The 20,990-nt window shown below is 54.1% G+C and overlaps 1 protein-coding gene across 1 annotated transcript in view; it reads right to left on the bottom strand.

The window, feature by feature from the left end:
* Window positions 1-20,990, bottom strand: part of CACNA1S (calcium voltage-gated channel subunit alpha1 S) — a 68,399-nt gene that overhangs the window by 21,742 nt on the left and 25,667 nt on the right. The window contains exons 8-23 of the mRNA XM_045982783.1: window positions 20,606-20,751; window positions 20,103-20,184; window positions 18,013-18,173; window positions 14,518-14,743; window positions 13,533-13,740; window positions 12,403-12,523; window positions 11,431-11,545; window positions 10,310-10,403; window positions 9,586-9,655; window positions 7,004-7,136; window positions 6,251-6,380; window positions 5,276-5,335; window positions 3,551-3,657; window positions 3,000-3,087; window positions 2,695-2,802; window positions 85-137 (exon numbers count right to left, since the gene is read on the bottom strand). Coding sequence (XP_045838739.1) covers window positions 85-137; window positions 2,695-2,802; window positions 3,000-3,087; window positions 3,551-3,657; window positions 5,276-5,335; window positions 6,251-6,380; window positions 7,004-7,136; window positions 9,586-9,655; window positions 10,310-10,403; window positions 11,431-11,545; window positions 12,403-12,523; window positions 13,533-13,740; window positions 14,518-14,743; window positions 18,013-18,173; window positions 20,103-20,184; window positions 20,606-20,751 — 1,902 coding nt within the window. The remainder of the gene's footprint in view (window positions 1-84; window positions 138-2,694; window positions 2,803-2,999; window positions 3,088-3,550; window positions 3,658-5,275; window positions 5,336-6,250; window positions 6,381-7,003; window positions 7,137-9,585; window positions 9,656-10,309; window positions 10,404-11,430; window positions 11,546-12,402; window positions 12,524-13,532; window positions 13,741-14,517; window positions 14,744-18,012; window positions 18,174-20,102; window positions 20,185-20,605; window positions 20,752-20,990) is intronic.

Here is a 20,990-nt window from a genome sequence, read left to right as displayed (position 1 = left end):
AGGTTCCCCAGGTCCCTCTCACACAAGGTCCCCTGTCCAGTGGCCGTCCCACCGTGTGTCCTCAGCCAGCAGTGCTCAGCCCACCTGCACTCCTTCTCTGTCATCTTGGATAAGTCATTGCAGCTGAAGAACTTCCCCTGTGTCCCCGAGGAGGAAGGAGGGGGAGAGAGACACACGTTGTCACAGAAACAGCCTTCAGTGGGCAATGGAGATAAATAGTGGGAGGGAGAGGGGAAGGCAGGGCATGTGGAAGGAGGAGCCTGTCTGTTCCTTAAAGAGGAGGCAGGGCCCCAGAAGGGTCTTTCTCCTTCCCCATTCCCTCAGCTACCCTGTGGGCTTCCCCACCAGGCCTGAGGCTGCCAAGGCTGAGAAGCTGGTTCCTTAGCAGGAGCCTTTGCTGCGAGCCCCAGGCTGGGCCTGAGGGGAAGGAAATACAAAAACACTTGGCCTGGCTCCTCCCTGAGGCAGCCCCTTTCCCTCCACCGCTACAGGGCACCCTCTTGGGGTCTCCCCATTACAGACCAAAAAGAAGTGTTGCCCCATGTCCCACCTTCCTTCTCTTGCCAGTGGGGTGGCCACAGGGCTGCCGTGGAAATAAAAGCCACAGGGATGGAGCCCAACGGGGCCATGAAGGTGCACATCGTCTCAAAGTGGAACAGGGATCCCAGCATGGGATCCTGAGGGCCTGAGCAGGTCCCAGCACTGTTCCCCCAGACTGATTTCAGGCAGATCCGTTTCTTTTTTTATCTACATCACAGACTGGGTACCCACGGAAGAGTTTGTTTGGAGAAAAGAAGTGGATTGCTAGGTCTTCATGGGGCTAAATTAAGTTTGAAATCCATGGAATCTGGTTGGGTTCCCTCAAAGGCCCCCAGAGGGAACTCTTCAGTCCAGGATATGGGACTAGTCGAAGGCACAGCTGTCCTACCCACTGCAGGTGCTTGCTGTTCCAGACACACTCCCCTTTCCAGTTGCCAGAGCAGAGGGGCGCAGGGGAGGCGGGTGACATCAGGGGAGAAGAGGGGAGAGGACACAGCTGCCACTGGGCAGTTTTGTGGGGACTTGAAACCAAACACTCAATTTAATACAGAAAGCAAACTCTTGATGTAATATGGAATGTATGCACAAGTGTCCACTGTGTAAAACGAGAGGTAAAATGTCACTTGTCACTGATGTCTGACCACTATTGGAATGGGCGGTTTTTGGGTTGGTTTTTTTTTTTTTAAGTTTTTTTTTTTTTTTACTTAATTTGCCAGAAAAGTAGAGAGCACAGGTAGGCAGAGCAGCAGGCAGAGGGAGGGGGAGAAGCAGGCTCTCTGCCGAGCAGGAAGCCCGATGTGGGCCTGGGATCATGACCTGAGCTGAAGGCAGCCGCTTAACCGACTGAGCCACCCAGAATGGGCAGCCTTTTGCTAAGAGACTAAAGCACAGGGGAGTTTCGGGGTTGTGGGGCAGCTGCTCTTGCTTGGAAGGGACACAGGAGCCAAAGGAAGGGGTTGCTTATTCATTCTTGCAAGCAGCATGTTGTATGGGCCAACCACCTCCAGACCCAGGCTGGGTGCCAGAGTCAGGGATGAGTCAGATACAGACTCTGCCCTCAGGAGGCCCCAGGGCCCCTGGCCTTGCAGCAGAGGGGGCAGGGGGAGAGGGAAGTGGGCAGCCCTCTGCTGGTGCCAGGAGAAGGTCCCATGCAGATCACAGTGAGTACTGTTTCAAAGCTAAGCTATCTCAATCTCTATGCGGTCTCCTAGGTGATGCCCTGCCCCCCAACGCTACCAACAGGATCCATCTTCCTTCATGTCATCTGAACTGCTGCCCTCCACCCTGAGTGCTCTCCCCGAAGCCTGCTCCCTGCGCACTGGGAGAGACTTGGGTTTGCTTCACGACCCCTTCTTAGCCTTAGCAGAGGCCCTGACCCAGAGAAAACGCTCCACAAATGTTGCTGAATGAACGAATGACTGTAAGATGACGCCATTGCCTAAGTCTGACTGCGGTGATGTCACCGTGATTGTCACGCTGGGGGTCAGGAGCAGATTGGGTCGTGAGAGGCAGTGTCAAGGGGGATATACTTTGATACCGATTTCTGTGTGACAGGCAGAGGCATCCAGAAATCAGCTGGGTGGGAGGGGACACCTTGCGGGGTAATTTCTAGAGAGGAACTGCAAATCTGTGCCGTCCCAGGAAGGTGAGAACAGAATGAGGCAGCTCCCGGACTAGAAATACAGCTTCCCTCCCTTAGAGGCTCCTGGTAGATGTGAATGATGCCGGACATTCCAGCGGGGAACATGGGGTGCAGGAGCCCAGCGGACTGAAGCAAGTGGAGTGGGTGGGGCTGGAGTGGGGAGCATGTTTAGACAGGCCTGGCTGGATGGGAGGGGTGGGAGTGGTCCTCGCAGGCGGCAGGAGGGGGAGAGACCTCCATCCTTAAGGAGAAGCCACGGAGAGCCAGGAAGACAGCAGGTGCCACGGCCATGGCAGCCAGCAGAGCCACAGGGGCCAGGGAGGGGCATCAGGAAACCACATCCAGACTCCAGACGGCTGAACCTCACAGCCCAGCGCACCTAAGGACATCCGTTTGCACACTTTGGGGCTCCTTGTGCTTAGAGGCAGGGAATGGACCGGCTCCAGCCTTGGCCTGAGGCTGGCCCTGGAGCTAGGGAGAGGAGGCAGACTGCCTGGGCGGGCGGGGCTCACCTTGAAGAGCTGGACGCCGATGCAGGCGAACATGAACTGCAGGAGCGTAGTGACCAGGACGATATTCCCGATGGTGCGGATGGCCACAAACACGCACTGCACCACGTGCTGGGGAGGGAGACCTGGTCGGCCCCAGCCAGCCCTCGCCCTCCCTTGCTGCCTCGCCGCTAGTGGGAGGGAGGGAGACGTCCGAGGGGGACTCAGGGCTGCCCAGCCTCATCCTTCCTGTGCCCCCCACCCCGTTTGGCAAAGGGGACAGAACACACGTCCCCGCAATGGCTGGGCTGAGTTCTCTTGCGTCTCACCTTCAGCCCTTTAGCTCTGTTGATGGCCCGGAGGGGTCGGAGCACCCTCAGCACCCTCAGGATTTTCACCACGGAGATGGCGCTGGACCTGGGGGAGGGCAGTCCAGGAGTGGGCGCTGCTGGCCGCCTGTTCTGGCCTCTTGCCACTAGCCCGCCGCATCTGCCACCTCTCTGCCTGGAAGCCCTCCAGTCTTTCCCCCCTCCCATAAGCAGCCTGTGTGCTCTAACCCAGGATAAAACCACCTCTTGCTAATGGGTGCCGAGCCGTGCGGCACAGTAAGGGGGTGACCCAAAGCTAGGGGCTGTGCTCCCCACAGTGTAGCTGGAGGACTGCCTTCTCTTCTCTGCATCCCCTCCTACTTTCCAGGACACTGCTCTGGCCACTTTGCATGGTCCCTTCGGTACAGCTGGTGACACCCCAGGGGATCCTGGACCCCGATCCACGGCCCCAAGAATCCCTCCCCTTGCAGCTTGGTGTCCACCAACACACAGTGGGTGGGGCTCCACTCTGAGGAGGGGACCACGTGGGGGGTACCCCTGTCATTGCTCACTCAAGTCCCATAGAGATGAGGGACACGGCCACCACCAGCAGGTCCAGGATGTTGAAGTAGTTGCGGCAGAAGGAGCCCTTGTGCAGGAAGGCACCGTAGGTCGTCATCTGGGGGGAGAGGCAGCATCCTGGGTGGGGGCGGGGCTTGGGAACAGACCTGTCCCCAGGAAGTAGGGTTTTTCTAGGCAAGACCCGCCTCAGTCTGCTCGCAAGTCACTCGCTGAGGCAGAGAGCTACCAGAGGCTCTATCCTTCAGTCCGCTCCTTGCTGCGTCCTCAGTGCTGTTTCTCCCATCCTCTGTTCCCACTTCTGGAAACAGGACTTCTTACAGGCAGCTACACCACACTTTGCACTCTTGAGTTCATCTCTGCTCACATGCCATAGGGCACCCCAGTCTCCTTTCCCCTGAGGCCACAGACTGGGGAAGCCCCAGCCCTCCTCTCCCTGACAAAACATGAGGAAACTCATCTTCCTCCTTCCCCGAGGGCTTCTTCAGAAGTCGCCTCTGCCCTGAGGACTGCTGAGTCAGGCTGAACAGCCGAAGGAGGACCGGAAGACCTTCACCAGGCCCCTGACCCTTCCCGTCCCTGTTGCCCCACCTTCTTGCTGGTCTCTCAGCTTCTTTCCTGTGCTCTGTGATAATCTCTGAGGCCCTTTGCACAAACACCCTTGAAGTCTGATGGGCTTGAAGCCTTTCCTGGCATTGAAGGTGATTTCGTCTCAACTCGCCTTCCTGGCTTCTGAAGCCAGGCCTCCTGTTTGTTCTGTGCTATGTCCCAGCCCAAAGGGACAACTCTCTCCCCTCTGAGCACATCCCAAACACCTTCTCACAATGCATGTGCTGTTTTTTTGTCCTCCTGGACTGGCCCTGCTATCTCTCCCTTATGAAGTCCTGTCCAACCTCAAGGGTTAACTCTAAGGCCACCACCTCCAAGAAGCCCTCTGGGATGTCAGGGAAGCCACCATCCCTCTGCTCAACTCCTTTAGTAGTCAAGGGCCCTGATGTAAGGAACTGTTCTGAATTCTTATTGCCACATGCTCTGGGCTATTCCTCCTGCAAAGCCCCCCTCTTCCCTCCTTATTCATGAAAGTGAAGGCTGGGGCTGCTGGGTCTCAGTTATAGATGGGCCCTCCCTCTGCCTCTCAGACCCTCCACAGGGATGGTGATGGTGTGAAATCCGTGGGTTGGCCTGAGAAGGGGAGAACAGTGATGTGCTACGAGTAAGGAGGGGGAGGGCCATGATAGGGCAGAGCTGCCAGAAATCCATCCAGGGCAGAGGTCACTTCTCTGAGGACCTCTGGAGAGAGGTCTTTCCGTCATGTGTCACGAAGGTCTAGGAACAAATCATAGCTCCCTGGGTCTATTCTTAGGGCTAACCATGCCTTCCTTCTGCAGGAAAAATGCCCGAGGCTCCAGAGAGATGGGTTGTGCTCACTGAGAGGTGCAGAGAGACACACAGCCTGTGGGCTGGTTGTACTTCACATCCCCACCTGGCCACCTGCTTGCCTGTTTGCCCCAGCTTATGAGCAGCAACCCCATCTGCTCTCCTGGATCTGGTGAGTCCTTCCCTGATGTTCTCTGCTCTTCTCTTGCTTTTCCCGCATCCCTGCAACCCAGCCTCTGAGTGTGTGCAGCACGTAAGTCAGAGCCACAGCAGGTCTGATGTCCTGGCCTGCAGACATTGCTCTGTAGACAGACCCAGGCTGTCCTACAGCCTTCACTCACCTTGAGGACAATCTCCACAGTGAAGACGGAGGTGAATGCAATGTCAAAATACCCAAGGATCTGGTGACAGGGCAGAGGGGACAGAAGTCAGTGAAAGGAAGTGCTGAACAATGGTATCATTGTTATCTTCAATACCATCACCACCATCGCCACCACCGCCATCATCACCACCGCCATCACCACCATCACCACCACCGCCATCATCACCACCGCCATCATCATCGTCGTCGTCATCACCACCCCCATCACCACCATCATCATCACCGCCATCATCATCGTCGTCGTCATCACCACCGCCATCATCGTCGTCGTCATCATCGTCGTCGTCACCACCACCACCACCACCATCATCATGGCCGTCACCATCACCATCATGATCACCGTAATCATCACCACTGCCATCATCGGCATTATTATCACCACCATTACCACTATCTGCGTCACTACCACCACTGCCGTCAGGACCATGACCGTCACCATCACCGCCATCATGTCCACCACCACCACCATCATCGCTATTACCATCAGCACCATTACCACCGTCATCATCACTATCATCGTCACTACCACCTCTACCATCATCGCCATTAACATCACTACCATGACCACCACCACCATCACTACCCTCATCGGTATCACCATCAATATCTCCATCACCACCACCATCATAATCACCACCACAATCGCCCCATCATCATCATCACCATCACCACCACGACTACCACCATTGCCGCCGTCCCCCTCATCATTAAAACTAGGCACCAAGAGCCTGTCTGTGCTGTGTGCTGTGGCAACACTGTTCCGAAGGAGGGGCTTGGGCATCTTGGTCCTCCAGGGACTTGAACTCTAAGAGACTCTGATGCCTGCAGCCTCATAGAGCATACACTGAGCTCTGAGCAGCAGTGAGGTGTGCAGGTGGCTGAAGCCGGGTGGGGAGGGGTGCTGAGCTGGCAGAAAGCGGGGATCCGCCATCACCTGATTCCTCACAGACTCGGCCCGGATGGGGTCCTCGGCAGCCAGGGCGGCGCTGCTGAGCAGGATGAAGAGCAGGATGAAGTTGGTGAACCAGGTGGCATTGACAATGCGGTGACACAGGACACGGATCCTGTAGAGGGACAGTGAGGGGACCAGGAGAACTGTGAGCCCTTGGGCACTCGGGCCTCTCCAGCCTCTGTAGGGCAGAGAGATCCTGGAGCCTGCATCTCTGAAAGGCCCTCTGGCTGGACGTGCGGGGGCTGGTCCACCCCACCCCTTGTGCTGTTTCTGTGGCCTCAGTCCGCTCCCCCAACCAAATCTCTGCCCCCACCCACCCCAGCACTCCCCCCACCACCCTGTGGTTTCCAGCTGATCCCCATCCCGGAAGCAGACAGATGAAACTCCTGAAGACTATAGTCTGTGCATATGTTAAAGGTTTAAGACTGTGAAGCCAGTAAGAACTACAGCTTCACCTGGTTCTCATCCCCTGTCCTGTCTAAAATCGCCCTCAGAAAGGAACCAAAGTATACAAACCCTCTTAGCTGTAAGAAACTGCTAAGGTTTCGAGCACTCCTTCTCCCAGAGATACTAGCATTTTAAGCAGGACACAAGATCTGAAGATAAGGGCGTCAGTTTCTCACAGTGTCATGGTAGGCCCAGAGAATCAGGAGAAGGGGGTCCTTTTAGAGCAGAAACCTGCCCCTTCTGAGAGCCCCAACAAGCACCCTGCACAGCAGCCGAGGGGCCACCCACTTGTTGGTGGGGCTGAAGATGAAGAAGGAGCTGGCTTCTGGAATGGGCACCGCCTTCTCTTTCAGCTGCAGCTCAGCCAGGGGGCGTGGCCGGGGGCTCACGGGGATCTCAGGCTCATCTTCTTCATCGTCGCCTGTGCAGAGGAAAGAGAGAAGTTGGAGGCATCTTTACATACTTTCCTGCTCCCCAGGTTCTGTGCTGTGAATGCAACCATGAACCCCCAACCACCAGCAAGTGAGAGTGGGAGCAGAGCAGGCCATGCGGGTGTCAGCAGAGTCCAGCCCAGGCATCTCCCTTTCCCCTTGGGGAATAGGTTTGAACTGTCAGAGAAAACTGTCGGTCCCAGAACCCTCCAGAAGTGGGGCCAGGAGCAAAGTCAAGGAGCCTTGCTGTTTCATCTTCTGTCTCAGGGCTGGACTCACACCATCTCAAATGCTCACAGTTGGGAAGTAGAGGGGGGACCGTGCTCTGGAGGAGACGTATGTTGTGGTCCAGGCTCTGCCCCTAACTTGCCGTGCTGACTAGGCAAGACCCTGTCCTTCTTGTGTTTCAGCTTCCCAGTTTGTGAAATTGATTAGGGGCAGGAGGCTTATTGAAATAGACTCTGAGTTCCTCTCATGGGCTAGGATTCTAAAAATAATCATTTCAGAGAGGAACTGCCAGCATGGAAAAAAAAAAAAAATCAATATCCTTGAGTTTCAGCCAGTCGCCAGTACTGAGGCAGATCTGCGGTGGGAGGGGTAGAGGAAGAAGAGACAGACCCTCTAGGTTTATCACGAGACAGCACACTCCCTGAGCTCCTCAGCTGGGGCGAGCGGGGAGGCGAGGATCCAGGGATCAGACTGGAGAGCGCCGTCAAAGTCGAGGTGCCCCTCACTGTCCAGGTCTTGCCCAGTCTCCTGTTGCCCTCACCCCATAGCCACCTCACCGCTACTCCTCCTGGCCCCTTGGGGAAGCCCAGAAAGAGCCACTATATTCCGCTCTCTCCACTCGATTCTGCTCTCCGCACCGGCTCTCAGCTTCACCCCCCTTTCTCCTGCCTCACAACAAGCGTCCTATGTGACACAGCCCATCTTGCCCTGGCTGCCAAGGACCCCAAAACACATCTTATGCTAAATGGAAGAAACTGTTAATTCTTAGAGTTAGCATATCTGCTTTCTTTTTTCCCTTGTCTATGCCCATTTTGTTCATTTCATCGTATGTATCTTTTGTCCTGAGACTAAGTCATTTCAAATTGTCTTTTGGAAAGAAGCAGGATAAACATATTCAACATCCTTAGTAAGAACTCCCTTCCAGGGCGCCTGGGTGGCTCAGTGGTTTAAGCCGCTGCCTTCGGCTCAGGTCATGATCTCAGGGTCCTGGGATCGAGTCCCGCGTTGGGCTCTCTGCTCAGCAGGGAGCCTGCTTCCCTCTCTCACTCTCTCTGCCTGCCTCTCTGCCTACTTGTGATCTCTCTCTGTCAAATAAGTAAATAAAATCTTAAAAAAAAAAAAAAAAAGAACTCCCTTCCAGCTGCCCACCTCACAACCCCTCGACCCTCTACCCTCCCCACTTCTTTCCAACCCTTACCCTTTCCTTAACCTCCCATTTCCTAGGTCACCTTCCCCGGCATACCGGCCATGCTTATCTGCTAGACCATGGTTGTTAGATGAAACAGCTTGGGATGAATTACTTTAAAACCCAAATATTCATTACTGGCAGATGTTTGAAGAAATAATATTAGTCCTGTCTCTATCAGCTCCATGCTCCCCACACATCACTAGGCAAAATCATTTCATGTGTTTATCTATTTATTGAGGGCCCACGCTGTGCCATTTGGGGCACAGAAAGTCCCCCTGGAACTTGAGTCGCTGAGGCAGACAGATGCTAATCAGCGGATCCCACAAAGAGCCATGAAGTTGCACCAGCGACCCCGTGCTCCCAGGACCCGGGAGGGAGCTGAGAGAGAACCTCAGAGCTCTGGGCCTCCAGCCTCTTCCAGTGGCTCGTTCACAGGAACCCAGCCTGGCCCCATTCTTGCCAAGGTGTTCTCTCCTTGGCACAGATGAATGTCTCTCTGCAGGAGCCACGGGTGATTTGCATTTGCAAGACATCCACCGTTTGTTTCTCTGTGGCTGTGTATCACCCTCCTGCCCTTGTCTCTTTCATTTAGATTTTCCCACACTGCCAGTCAAAGTTCTTCTATTCATTCCTGTTTCAGTCCAGCCCTCAGACCTGATGGGCACTGGGGGGGTGAGCAACCTGTCCGTCTCCTACAACACAGACAGACATGTCCTTGTCTGTGGTCTGCTCCACGTGGCCAGAATGGAAAACTTGAAAACGGAGTCCTCAGCACTGAAGTACGTAACAGGCACTCGGTAAACACTAGCTGAATCAAATGAAAATAGAATGTGTGGCTTTTTCCATCATGTGTATGGTAGGCAGAGGCAGGCTGGTGGTGGTTCATATGCGGGACTAGGTCAGACGGGATGTCTGTGTGTCGTGATCCCCTCGTGGAAGGGTCCAGGTAGGGGACACACAAGACATTGTCCCTAAGGAGAAATCAATCCCAGCATACACCCCAGCAGTCCCAGGACCCTCACCTGGGAAGTCAGCCGAAGGGTAAGGATCCTTTACTTCATTGACATTGGATTCAAACTCATCGATTTTCAGCTGTAAGAAGAATACAATGAAGATGACGAAAGCAAAAGCTGCTGTTTCTACTTACCAAGCACTTACGGAGGGGTAGGGTAGGCGTTAGCTCAATCCTCCCTCCAGCCTGCGGGTAGGTAATAATAGGATCATTCTCTTTTTATGAACGAGAAGCCAGGCCCAGAAAGGTCAGACGAGTTACCAAGACCTCAGCCTGTCAGAGCCTGTGCAAGGCAACCCCGTCTTAGTTGTCTGGGGCCCAACTCCCGAACCCTTTGACCTCCGCTTCCTCAGCTTCCAAAATGGTTGAGCAGGGCCAGGCTGGAACAAGCAAGAAGTGGGGGGAACCAGTCTGGGCATTGCAAATGGAACAGAGGGTGTCAAATGGGGCGGGAGACACCTGACTGGGGTAGGAAGCTGGGACTCTGAGGAAGTCTGGTTCCCAGACTGGGGTATCCGTGCCTCTCAGTATAAAGGATTCCTTGTGGGAGTGTAGCCATCGACTTTCTCCCCAGGAGAGTGGAGACAGATGCCCTCACCTGGCTGATAACCAGGCAGATAACCCCTCTCCACCTCCCTAGCCATCCCCCGCACCCTCGGTCATGGGGGTGACCCAGAGACTTGCAGAGTCCCTTCCCATCCTGCCTCTGAAAACATGCCACGTGATATGCTCACCTTGGCGGTGGTAGGGATGCCCTCGCCCTTGGGTTTCTGTTCCAGCTTCTTGGCCATCACTGACTTCTCCTCCTCTGACTTGTCTGGGAGACCCCTGAGTTAAAAAACCAAGGAAGCCCACAGTAAAAGCCTGACTAGACAGTGCTCAGGGATCTGCTTAGTCTGATGACATCCTCAGAGGGCTCTCACACCAAGGGCTCAGGGAGCTCTGTGGACGATGGAACAGTGCAGCCCGCCAAGAGGGAAGGGCTATAGGCCTGAGTCTCTGACGAGAAGGCACGATGCCCAGCTTGGGCCTGTGGCTGAATATGGCTCACTGGTCAACCACACTCAGCGTTCATTGACAGGTAGATGGGTGGAAAGCGGTTTTGCACCTGGTTCACCAAGAATTCACAGTGTGGGAGCATGGTTTGGTCCAAGATGGGACTCAACTCATTGGAAGTATCTGGATTTCATTGCTGGTCTTTCTCTTTCCATCCTGCCTCCCGGGAATGGTTATACCATTCCTGCAGACACAGGCATGGAAGAAGCCGACCTTTATCTAGAACCACTCCGTGTGGTTCTCCAGCCAGCAGCATCGGTGCCCTCTGGGGGCTTGTCACACTGGCCGACCATCAACCCCAGCCCAGACTTCCTGAATCAGAACCAGTATTTTAACAAGATCCCCAGGTGACTCATTTGCAGTGACTCGTTTCCAGTTAGACTGGAAGACCAGTCCTGCTTCTTCTCCTAGAGGAGGGTCTCAGGCTATGGAGAGTTACATGCCAAACTCACTGACAGAGAGAACAGTACAGCCCCGAGAAACCAACCACCACTAGGACGTGTGCACGGCTCAGCAGAGGGAAAGGACTCTTTTCAAGAAGAAAAGTTCCCAGAACTCCCCATCAGGATTCCCTGGTGGGATCCTGCCCGGCTCTGCTGTCCCATTTCCTGGGGCCACCTCCAATTCTGCACCCAGGGACAGCTCAGAGGACGTCAACCATCCCTAGATGTGCTGGGGGAAGAAGCCTGCCCACTGGGACAGGGGTCACCGTGGCACAGCCCTTGCTCATCAGGCTCCAGCGCAGGGAGGCCACCGCCAAGCATGCCAGGTCCCTCCCTGCTGGGGAGGCAGCACTCACTTGGACATCTTTCTGCGCTTTCTCTCCTCAGCCTTGGCCTTCTGGGCAGAAGTCAGGCTCTCAGCCTCAGCCAGGTTGTCCACAGCAATGGCCAGGAAGACATTGAGCAGGATATCTGAGGTCGTCCTGCTAAGGAGTCTTGGGTTGTGGATGAAACGGAAGACTCTGGGGCCTGAGTCCCACCCTGCCCAGCGGTTGGCAGGGCTTAACCCCACTGCCTTGGTGGGCTCGTCAGAGGGCCTCTTGCCAGAGTTACCACACAGGATGGCATGGGCCCGAGGATGGCATGGGCATCCGCAGGGTGGCCTGGCTGCATGGGGGTACCCATGATGGGCCTTGAGTGCCCATTTCCCATCCACGACTGATCCCAGCTTCCACACAGGGCTGAGTGGGGAGCCTGTGAGGCACTGTCCGAGAGAGTCATGCTCGGCACCCATGAGCTCCAGGAACACTGGCTCCCTCATTCCCCAGCCCCCTACTCATAATACCTACCAAATGCTGTGTGCAGACCTCAGAACCCCCGGCGGCTGCTGGCTCTCTCTGCCCCAACCACCCCACCCTTCCATCCGCTTGTCTCATTCTCCATCTGCCTCTTCCCTCCTTCCTCCCTGCCTGCCACCCAAACCTTCAGACCAGGCTGCCTACCAACCTCATGGCCCTACAGCCAAACCTTGTCCTTCCTCCTGCCTGCTCCAGCTCACCAGCCTCTCTAGGATGAAATCTGCCCACCTATAACCAGTCACCTCTGTGGTTCTTGAACGCTCCTGGGGGGAGGGTGGAATTGTCCTACTTCTCTCCCTGCGATTGCTATTTGTCATGTCCTAGCCCGCCCACCCCGCCCCATGAGTCTGGGGGCTTCCCTCCAGCCGGAGGGCCTGCTGCTTGGCATGTGCATGCCCTGGACCCCCGTTTCCAGGCCCTCGCCCGTCCCCTCCCATAGCTCTTTTCTGTACCCTGCCCCCAATGGGATACAATTGCCACAGACGAAAAGGATGATGAAATAAACACACACGAGCACCCCCGGGTAGGACGGTCCGCCATAGGCCATGATCCCGTTGTACATCATGGAGTTCCAGTCTTCACCGGTCAGGACCTAGGGGGAGAGGGAGCACGGCGAGGGGAGGGGGCCGCAGAGGGTCTCCAGAGTCCTCTCTCGGGACTGCGTGGTCCCAAAGGCCCCTAGACCTTTCCTCTCTTCATCCACAGCCAGGATGAAAAGCCCCTGCTCCCCTCCTGGAACTTCTTCCAATGGTCAGAAATCCTACTGTTGCCTCTCCAGAGCCAAGGGGTCTGACTGTGGGGTCACCGCCTCCCTGTGCTCCGTTCCTAATGCCCAGGCTTAACCCTACGGTCCCCACCCAGGCCTCCCAGCATCCCAGCCTCCAGAGTTAGCGTGAAATGTCAGGTGCCTCATCACACGTGATGCCGGGCTAGCCATGGGGTGAATGGAAGAGAGGGTAGAGTCTTCTGGAAGACCAGCCAATGGCCACACACAGCCCTGCTCATGGGGACGGGCTGAGGTTCTCTGGTGAGTGCCGGCCTTGCACAGAGGAGCGTCTCTCGGTTCTATGCTAAGGAAGCTCCTCCGGGAGGCCTGTGGCTCTAAAGGCCTCAGGTGCATCCCAGCCACGCTCCTCCGGGCGGCTTCTTGCGAGCATGAGCCAAGCCATGTCTTCGCAGTGAGAAACGGTCGGCATTTCTCTGGGGCTTTTTCAGTCTTGTTGGGGGAGAGCTCACTGGCTGACTCTGTGCACAGAGATGGGAATAGGGCACGGGAGAGAAAGCGGGCCCCTAGACTCCACTCAGTCAGTATCAGTGACCCTGCCATGGGCCAGCACCCTGCTAGGTAGTAGGAACAAAGCAAATAGGACAAACCGGGCAGAGCTCCTAGCCTCCGGAGGGTGCAGGAGACCAACAGCAGCTATTACAATGGAGAGGAGCACAGGGGAAGAGGAAGGCCTGCAGAGGGACCCCGAACTCGTGCCAGCAGATCTGAGAAGGCTTCCTGGAGGAGGTGATGCCACCCCTGCCCCCTGCTCTTGGAGGACAAGTGGGATTCAGCACCTGCAGTGCTGAATCCTGGAATCCTGAATCTTGAATACCTGGAAGACGCTGATGAGGGCCTGCGGGAAGTTGTCGAAGTTGCTGCGCCGAACCTCCGTGTCCTCGAAGTCGTACCTGCCCCCGAAAAGCTGCATGCCCAGCAGTGCAAAGATGATGATGAAAAGGAAGAGCAGCAGCAGCAGCGAGGCGATGGAGCGGATGGAGTTGAGCAGGGACGCCACCAGGTTGCTCAGAGACGTCCAGTACCTGAAGGTAGAGGGTCACAGGTGCAGAGGAGCCGCACCCCCCTCCCAGGGCCCCCCTCCGCGGAGCCCCTGAGGTCTGGCCAGGCTCCGGCAAAGGCTCAGGCCTGAGGGGAGGCAGAGGGAGAAAGGGCAGCCTCTGGGCCTCCGGGAGGCTCCCAGACGGATGCTGGGCACCCATTCATCCTGCCCGTCCTAGCACTTCTCATGGTTTGTCATTTCATATTCATTTGTGCGACTGCTGGCTAACTTTTGGCCACACCACCAGACTGTGGACCCCAGGAGAGTAAGCACCACCTCTCTCCCTTGCACCCCTGCACACCCCGTGCCTAGCACAGTCCCCAGCTCAGGCGGCTGCTCAATAAACCCTGGGAAACCGATGAGCCCGTCTCTGCTCCCTCCCCACGCCCCTTCCCTCCTTATTCTTTATTCTCCCTCCTCATTTCCATCCCCTTTCCCCACTTCTCCTTTCCTCTCATCTTCCTCCCCTTCCTCCTTCTCCCACACTCTTCTTGTCCTCTTTCCTCCCTCCGCTCCACACGCCGCACCCCTGCCCTGTATCCCTGCCCAGATGGTAAGAGGTAAGAGGGGAAAAAAAAAATAAGGAAAGAAGTCAAAAGGGGAAAGTCATTTCTTTCAGGGAAAGAGGGACGTCCTGGGCAAGGGGCCACCCGTGAACTTGCCCAGACCCCAGACGACGGGGACCGAGCCGCCGCGGAGCGGACCAGGCACGCTGTGGGCGTGGGGCCCCTGGAGCCACGCCCACCCTCCCGGTGCTCACTTGGTGATCTTGAAGATCCTGAGGAGGCGGATACAGCGCAGCACGGAGATGCCCAGGGGGCTCATGGCGCCCGACTCCACCAGCAGGATCTCCAGGATGCCGCTGCACACCACGAAGCAGTCGAAGCGGTTGAAGATGGACATGAAGTACTGGCGCAGACCCAGCCCGTACATCTTCATCAGCATCTCGATGGTGAAGAGGGCCAGCAGCACGCGGTTGGCCACGTCTGCGGGGTAGGGGTGGGGGGCCAGCCTCAGCGTTGCTCGCTCTCTCTCCCCCTGCCCTGTCTCCAGGCCACGACCTTGGCTGAGCCCTCCGCCCCAAACCCCCTCGATGAGTTTCCAGAGCATCCTCCCTTTTCCGCTCTCAAAATCGGTAAACCCTGGCCAATGCTTGCCCATTGAGGGAAAGCTGATGTAAGTTTCTCAAATGCTAAGCCATACCATGTTTATCATAGTTACCTTCAGTTTGGCTTAAGTTAATTAAGCCCTGCCATAGTCTCATTACCATACACGTCCTTATCTCCTGTTGGAGGAGGGGGTCCTCCTCCTATCAAAGCCAACCTGTCCACCTGTGCTTTGCTCACTAGCCCCCCCAAACCCTCCCTCACGACATCCACTGCCAATGATCCCTTCTCTTTCCTATGTGTTTAAATTCTCCTTTCAACTGGATTCTCCCATCACCACTTTTAAAAACCGAAGTCTTTCCAATTGTCCCCGGAGCTCCTGCCCCAGCTCTCTCCTCCCTATCACAGCCAGACTTCCCAGAGAGCTATGGACTTGGATCCCTTCATTTCTTCCCACCCCGCCCTGCTTCATTTGCTCTCTAAGTCATACCTAACTGGGTCTGCCTGATCACTCCACGAAAAGGCTCTCTCAAGGTCACCAATGACTTCCAGGTCACTAAATCCAAGGAGCATTTTTTTAAGATTTTATTTATTTATTTATTTATTTGACAGAGAGATCACAGGTAGGCAGAGAGGCAGGCAGAGAGAGAGAGGATGAAGCAGGCTCCCTGCCGGGCAGAGAGCCTGATGTGGAGCTCAATCCCAGGACCCTGGGATCATGTCCTGAGCCAAAGGCAGAGGCTTTAATCCACTGAGCCACGCAGGCGCCCCTCCAAGGAGCATTTTAATCCTCATATTTCCTGATCTCACAGAAGCCCTAGGCACTGTTGACCACTCTTGCTTTTTCAAATATTCTCTTTCCTTAGCTTCTGTAACCCTATATCCTTCTGGATTTCTTCTACTTCTGCTTTTCCCAAGCTTCCTCTGCAGATGTAATTCTTTACCTAACCATTGGATGCTGGCCTTGAGCTGTGCATTTAGTATATACTATCCTCTGGTGATCTGGGGATGTCTAAGACTGTAGCTTCAGCGGCCATCCCTGCCAATGACTCCCAGATTTTCATTCTTCAACATAGACCTCTCCATTGAGTTCCAGACCTGTTTTGCCATCTGCCTCCTTGACATTTCCGTTGGGATATCTCAAAAGTACCTGAAACTCAAGATGCCTAAGACTACGTTGGTGAGTACTGGAGTACTGCCCATCCTCCCCCATCCCCAAATATACCCAGCCATTGATTGCCTTCCCCATCTCAGTAAGTGGCACTACCATCCATCTATCTGCGGAGTCCAGGAACCTCAAGTGTCTGACTCCTTTGGGTGGGCAGTACTCAGCCAATGCGTTGGCAACGCTCGGCACATTCAAGGAGCTCTCAAGAAGACTGGTGGCAATGCATGCATGCATTTTTCCTTATCTCCTTCCCTAGAAAAAGACAGTCTTCTGTTCTACTTATATTCCTTCTTTAATCTTTTTTCATCATTTTAAACATAGTGTCTTTTGAATTGTCCTACTGCCTCCCGGGGTTGCTCATTCCTGTTGGTTGGGCTTGATAATTCTTCCTCCCAGTGGCCCTCTTCCTTATCTGTTTTGCAACTGTTTTGTTGTAAGCTCTTCTTTGGGAAATGCTTTTTCAGAATTCAGGTAATTCTATTTGCCTTGGTTTGAGAAGCATCCCTAAAGGGTGGCTTATGTTTGCTGCTGCTGGGCACCACAGGGTTTTCCCTTGCCTCTGACCAGTTTTTTATGTTACTGTCTTAGCTTAGGATCCCTACACCATCTGGAACAGTGCAAATTGGAGCCCATACATATAGGGCACGGATTGGATTTCAATTTTTTCACCTGAGACGTTTTTCCTTATTCCCAGAGCCTCCAGCATGGATAAACTTCCACCTTCTTTCCCTGGCCCGATGGGGTGAGAATTTTGCTTCCCTCACGAAGGGGTAACCCGAGGCTCTGGCTCTATCCAGGGGGTCAGTTTTGTTCCTCACCTGACCCAGGCTCTGGGTCCCCTGTCTCCTGTCCCTGCCCAGTCATTAAGAACCCAACTGCCACACTTTAGGGTTTTGCTCTAGGTCTAGAATGTTCCTGGAAATCATTTCATGAGCTCATTGCTCTGGCTTTCAGTGGTTTCTTCATTTCTGCCATCTAGAGACTTCCTTGTCTTTCTTTGAAATATTGCTATTATGAATTAGGCAGCACTGCCACGTGTCGACAGTGGGGAGGGCACTTAGTCTGGTGAGCCATGTTGGGACTGGTCTCCTTGTTCTCTTCGTCTCTGCCTTTTTGCAGTTCAGAGCTCCACAGGCAGAGGAACATTTATCTTGGGGATGAGGCCGACTTGACTTCCACCAAAACTGATCCTTCAGAAATTCCGGTCTGATCGTGTTATATGTCTGCTGACAACTTTTCATTAGCTTCCCATCACCCAAAGTTTAAAGTCCCAATATTTTGCTCAAGTCTTTAAGGGCCTCGACACGCAAACACCCCTCCCGCTGCTCTCAGTCACCCACGAAGTTCTTACAGCTCCCTGCATTCACCGCGCTCTTCTATATCCTCATGTCTTTGCATATGCTGTTCCTCTGTGGGAGTCCTCCCTTCCCTTTGACTGCTGGGGGCTCATCTACTGATTCTTTAAGGTCCACGGAGCTCCAACATTACTCCCTATAATCCTTCTCTTGCTGCCCCATATTTGCCTGTACGGTTGCCCTCCCTGTGTGGACTTGACATTCTTCATGAGCATCTATCTTCTCCTCTAAATACGCTCCTGGAAGGCAGGAGCCCATTAATTCTCTCTGCATCTGAATTCACTGTCTACGCCTTACAAACACCATGCATGCAATAAATAGTTGGTGAAAGACTGCTGTTTCGGCAGTAGAATTGAACCTGGATGCTCGGAGTTCTAGATTGCTGGTAATCCTTATGCTCATTATCCAAAATTAGAATCATTTACCCAGATGCCTGGGCTTCCCAACCAGCTGCTGTTATTGCGCCTGGTGATGCCATGAGGAAAATAGTATTACCAGCCTATAGTTTCTAGAAAACAATGTCAATATCTCTGTGACGTCTTCTGCCAAACCTGTAGGTGCTACTGGCTGGCTTTGGCCATTGGCCACATCTGTCCCCTTCCTGGCTTCACTCTATTGTGTCTCACCTTGCAAGTGGGTCAGCCACAGAGGCTGGTTGTGGTGCTCGGAGGCGATAGACAGGGTGTTGAGGGCAACGACCAGGATCACCAGCCAATAGAAGACTTTGGACTTGATCACGTCATGGCACTTCCAGCGAAAGATGCGGTTCCACTGCCTCCAGTGGCGACTGGGAGAGGAGACACGGGAGGGGGGAGGCAAAGAGCTGCTTTCCTCTGAGCTCCCCACCCCCCACCCCCGCACTTCTGGGATTGCTTTCCGACAGGCTCCAGCCTGACTCCTGATCGCCCACTCTCTCCTCTGGCCACACGGGAGACGCAAAGGGCGTGAGCCGCAGGGCCAGACTGATTTAAAATCTTGCCTCCTACTAGTGAGGCTCTTCCTCTTTCAAAGGAGAATAATAATGATGCCAGGAATTAGAGATAATGCAAGCAGAATGCTTAGCACAGTGCCCGCCATGCAACAAGGGCCCCACACGCTTCCATTTTAATTAAAGCACACTGGGGGGGGGGTGCGTTTTGTTCATTAGAAAAACAATTCTGTAATGGATTAGTCATATCTGGTGTTGGTGAGGGTGTGTGGAAAGGGCACTGTCACAATCATTGCAAACTTTTTTGGAGAACAATTTGGCAGCATTGACCAAGTTTTAAAAATATATATGCTTTGATCCAGAAATTCCATTTCTAGGAATCTGCCTGGTGGAAATGTTCGTGCTTATGCAGGACTGTTCCTACAGCGCTGTTGGCATTGCCAAAACTAGCAAAGATTAATATTTTATGGTATATTCATCCTGTGGACTAACACTCAAAGATACACCAGACAAAGTTGAGCCATCCAGCCATGGACAGACATGGAGGAAACTTAAAGGTCTATCATTAGTTGAAAGAAGCCAGTCTCAACAGGCTACATACTGTGTGATTCCAAATATATGACATTCTGGAAAAAGCAAAACTATAGAAACGATAACAACATCAGTTGTTAGTTGCCGGGTAGGGGGAGGATGGATGAGTATGCGAGCACAGAGCATTTTTAGGGCAGCGAAAATACTCTGAATGATATTAGAATGATGAATCCATGTCATTACACATTTGCCCAAACCCACAGAGGGGACAGCACCAAGAGGGAGCCCCAAGGTACACCACAGCTTTCTGGTGGGGGATGTTGATTAATGGGCGGTGCCCGTGTGCTGGGCAGGGAGGGGCGGATTTGAGAAATCTCTGTACCTTCTGTTCCGTTCTGCTGTGAATCTAAAACTGCTCTAAAAAAATTAAAGTCTTAAAAAAAAAAGACACGTGTGTATGTATAAAGTTGCCCTAAATAGATATTTTTTAAGTTAAAAATAGGTTACTTGATACTATGTATATCTTCTTCATCAAGTATATCTTCTTCATCAACCTCCCGGAGGCTGGGCACTGTTCTAGGCTCTGTAGTGAGGGTAGTTAGCATAAAGAACCCTACATGTAAAAAGCCAAGCCAAACAAAAAACCTGGTGTGTGTGTGTGTGTGTGTGTGTGTGTGTATGTGTAAGAGAGAGGAAAGCATAGCAAAGGTCTTGAAGGGATACACATCTGTTACCATGGTTACCTCTTTGAAGGGCAGTGGGGACCTTCATCTTTTCTTTGATGCATTTCTCTGTTTGATCTTCCAAACTCACAAGTGGGTATGAATTTGGAAGAGGAAGCAGCCAACCAAACAAACACACTTTCCTCTTGAGACAAAGACACTTGAGCCTGGAGCCTCCCCTTGTCTCCAGACTCCCAGGGCGGCCAGCGTCCTTCCTGCACAGCTCTCCCTGCTACCTCTTTGAGGTACACACCTTCCCTCTTCCCGGGCAGAGCTTTCCAGGACTAATTGTCCCACCGGTGCTACTCTGACCACAGGGTAGCAGTCACATTCTCTCCCCTGCCCCCTGGCAGGCTCCCACTTTCTTCCCAATGTAGTATATAATTAGGTCATCTGCTGAGTGCCCTCTGGTTGCCCTAAAGGATGGCGAACGTGACTCTAAGGTCCAGTAAATGGGGAACAGTAAATGGGTTCTCACTCCCTATCTCTGGGAGTTCCAAGGCTGGGAAGACTCTGGGGAGAAGGGGATACTCACATGAACTGAATGATTTTGTTCAAGCCCTCGATTTCATACAAGCTCTCTGTGTCAGAGCCTCCTTCATCCAAAGACAGCTTCCCTGGGAAAAAGAGAGAAAAAATGGACCAGTCTTCTGGGCCCCTCTGCACTAGACACACCTGGAAAAGGGGCCATTGACTGGAGACATCTGTGACAACGGGCCCTAGGCGGGCCTGGATCCCTGTGTGTTTGGGGCCCAAGAAAGAGCCCACACCTGGGCAGGGGGTGGTTATGGACAGGCGGCATGGTGCTTTGTACTCCAGAAAGATCCCCGGGCACACCCGGGTGCCATCATTTCCGGGTGTAAGGCTTTAGGCAAGTCACTCGCCCTTCTCTTACCTGCAGCAGGCAACGTTATACCCGCTCCGTGGGCCTCCCAGGCTCGCAGGACATTCCCTGACTCAGTGCTCCTGGTGGGCGCTGACTGCATGGGGCAGCTTAGGGGTGGGGAGGGCATGCTGACCATGCCTTTGGGCCCAAACCTTCTCTCAAGTCCTCAACGTCCATGACCTCGCCCTGCGTGATCCAGCTCATGTAGCCCCGCAGGTCCTCCTCCAGCTGCTGCTTCTCCCGGAGCTTTTGGAAGGTTCCCCTGGACTTGGCCTTCTCCCGCTCCTTGGTGAATTCCCTAAAGTGGAACAGGGGAGACGGGGGAGGGAGGAGAAAAGGGACAGGGGGTGGAGGAGGACTGAGCGTCCCAAGGACAGAGAGAGCACATTCTGTGGCTGGGTGTGTCCCCACCCTCTGGTCCAGGGGATCACCTGGGGTCCAGGTGTCCTTGCCGGTGGTGGAGGGGCAGCCACTCTCCCACCCCCTCACCATCGCCCCCGCCCCCACCAGGCAGCCTGCCTTTCTCATTGCTTTCTG

The sequence above is a fragment of the Meles meles genome, chromosome 17 (genome assembly GCF_922984935.1).
Source record: "Meles meles chromosome 17, mMelMel3.1 paternal haplotype, whole genome shotgun sequence".
Lineage (NCBI taxonomy): Eukaryota > Metazoa > Chordata > Mammalia > Carnivora > Mustelidae > Meles > Meles meles.
The sequence above is the reverse complement of the archived record's forward strand: the minus strand, read 5'-3'. Positions and strand labels throughout refer to the sequence as shown.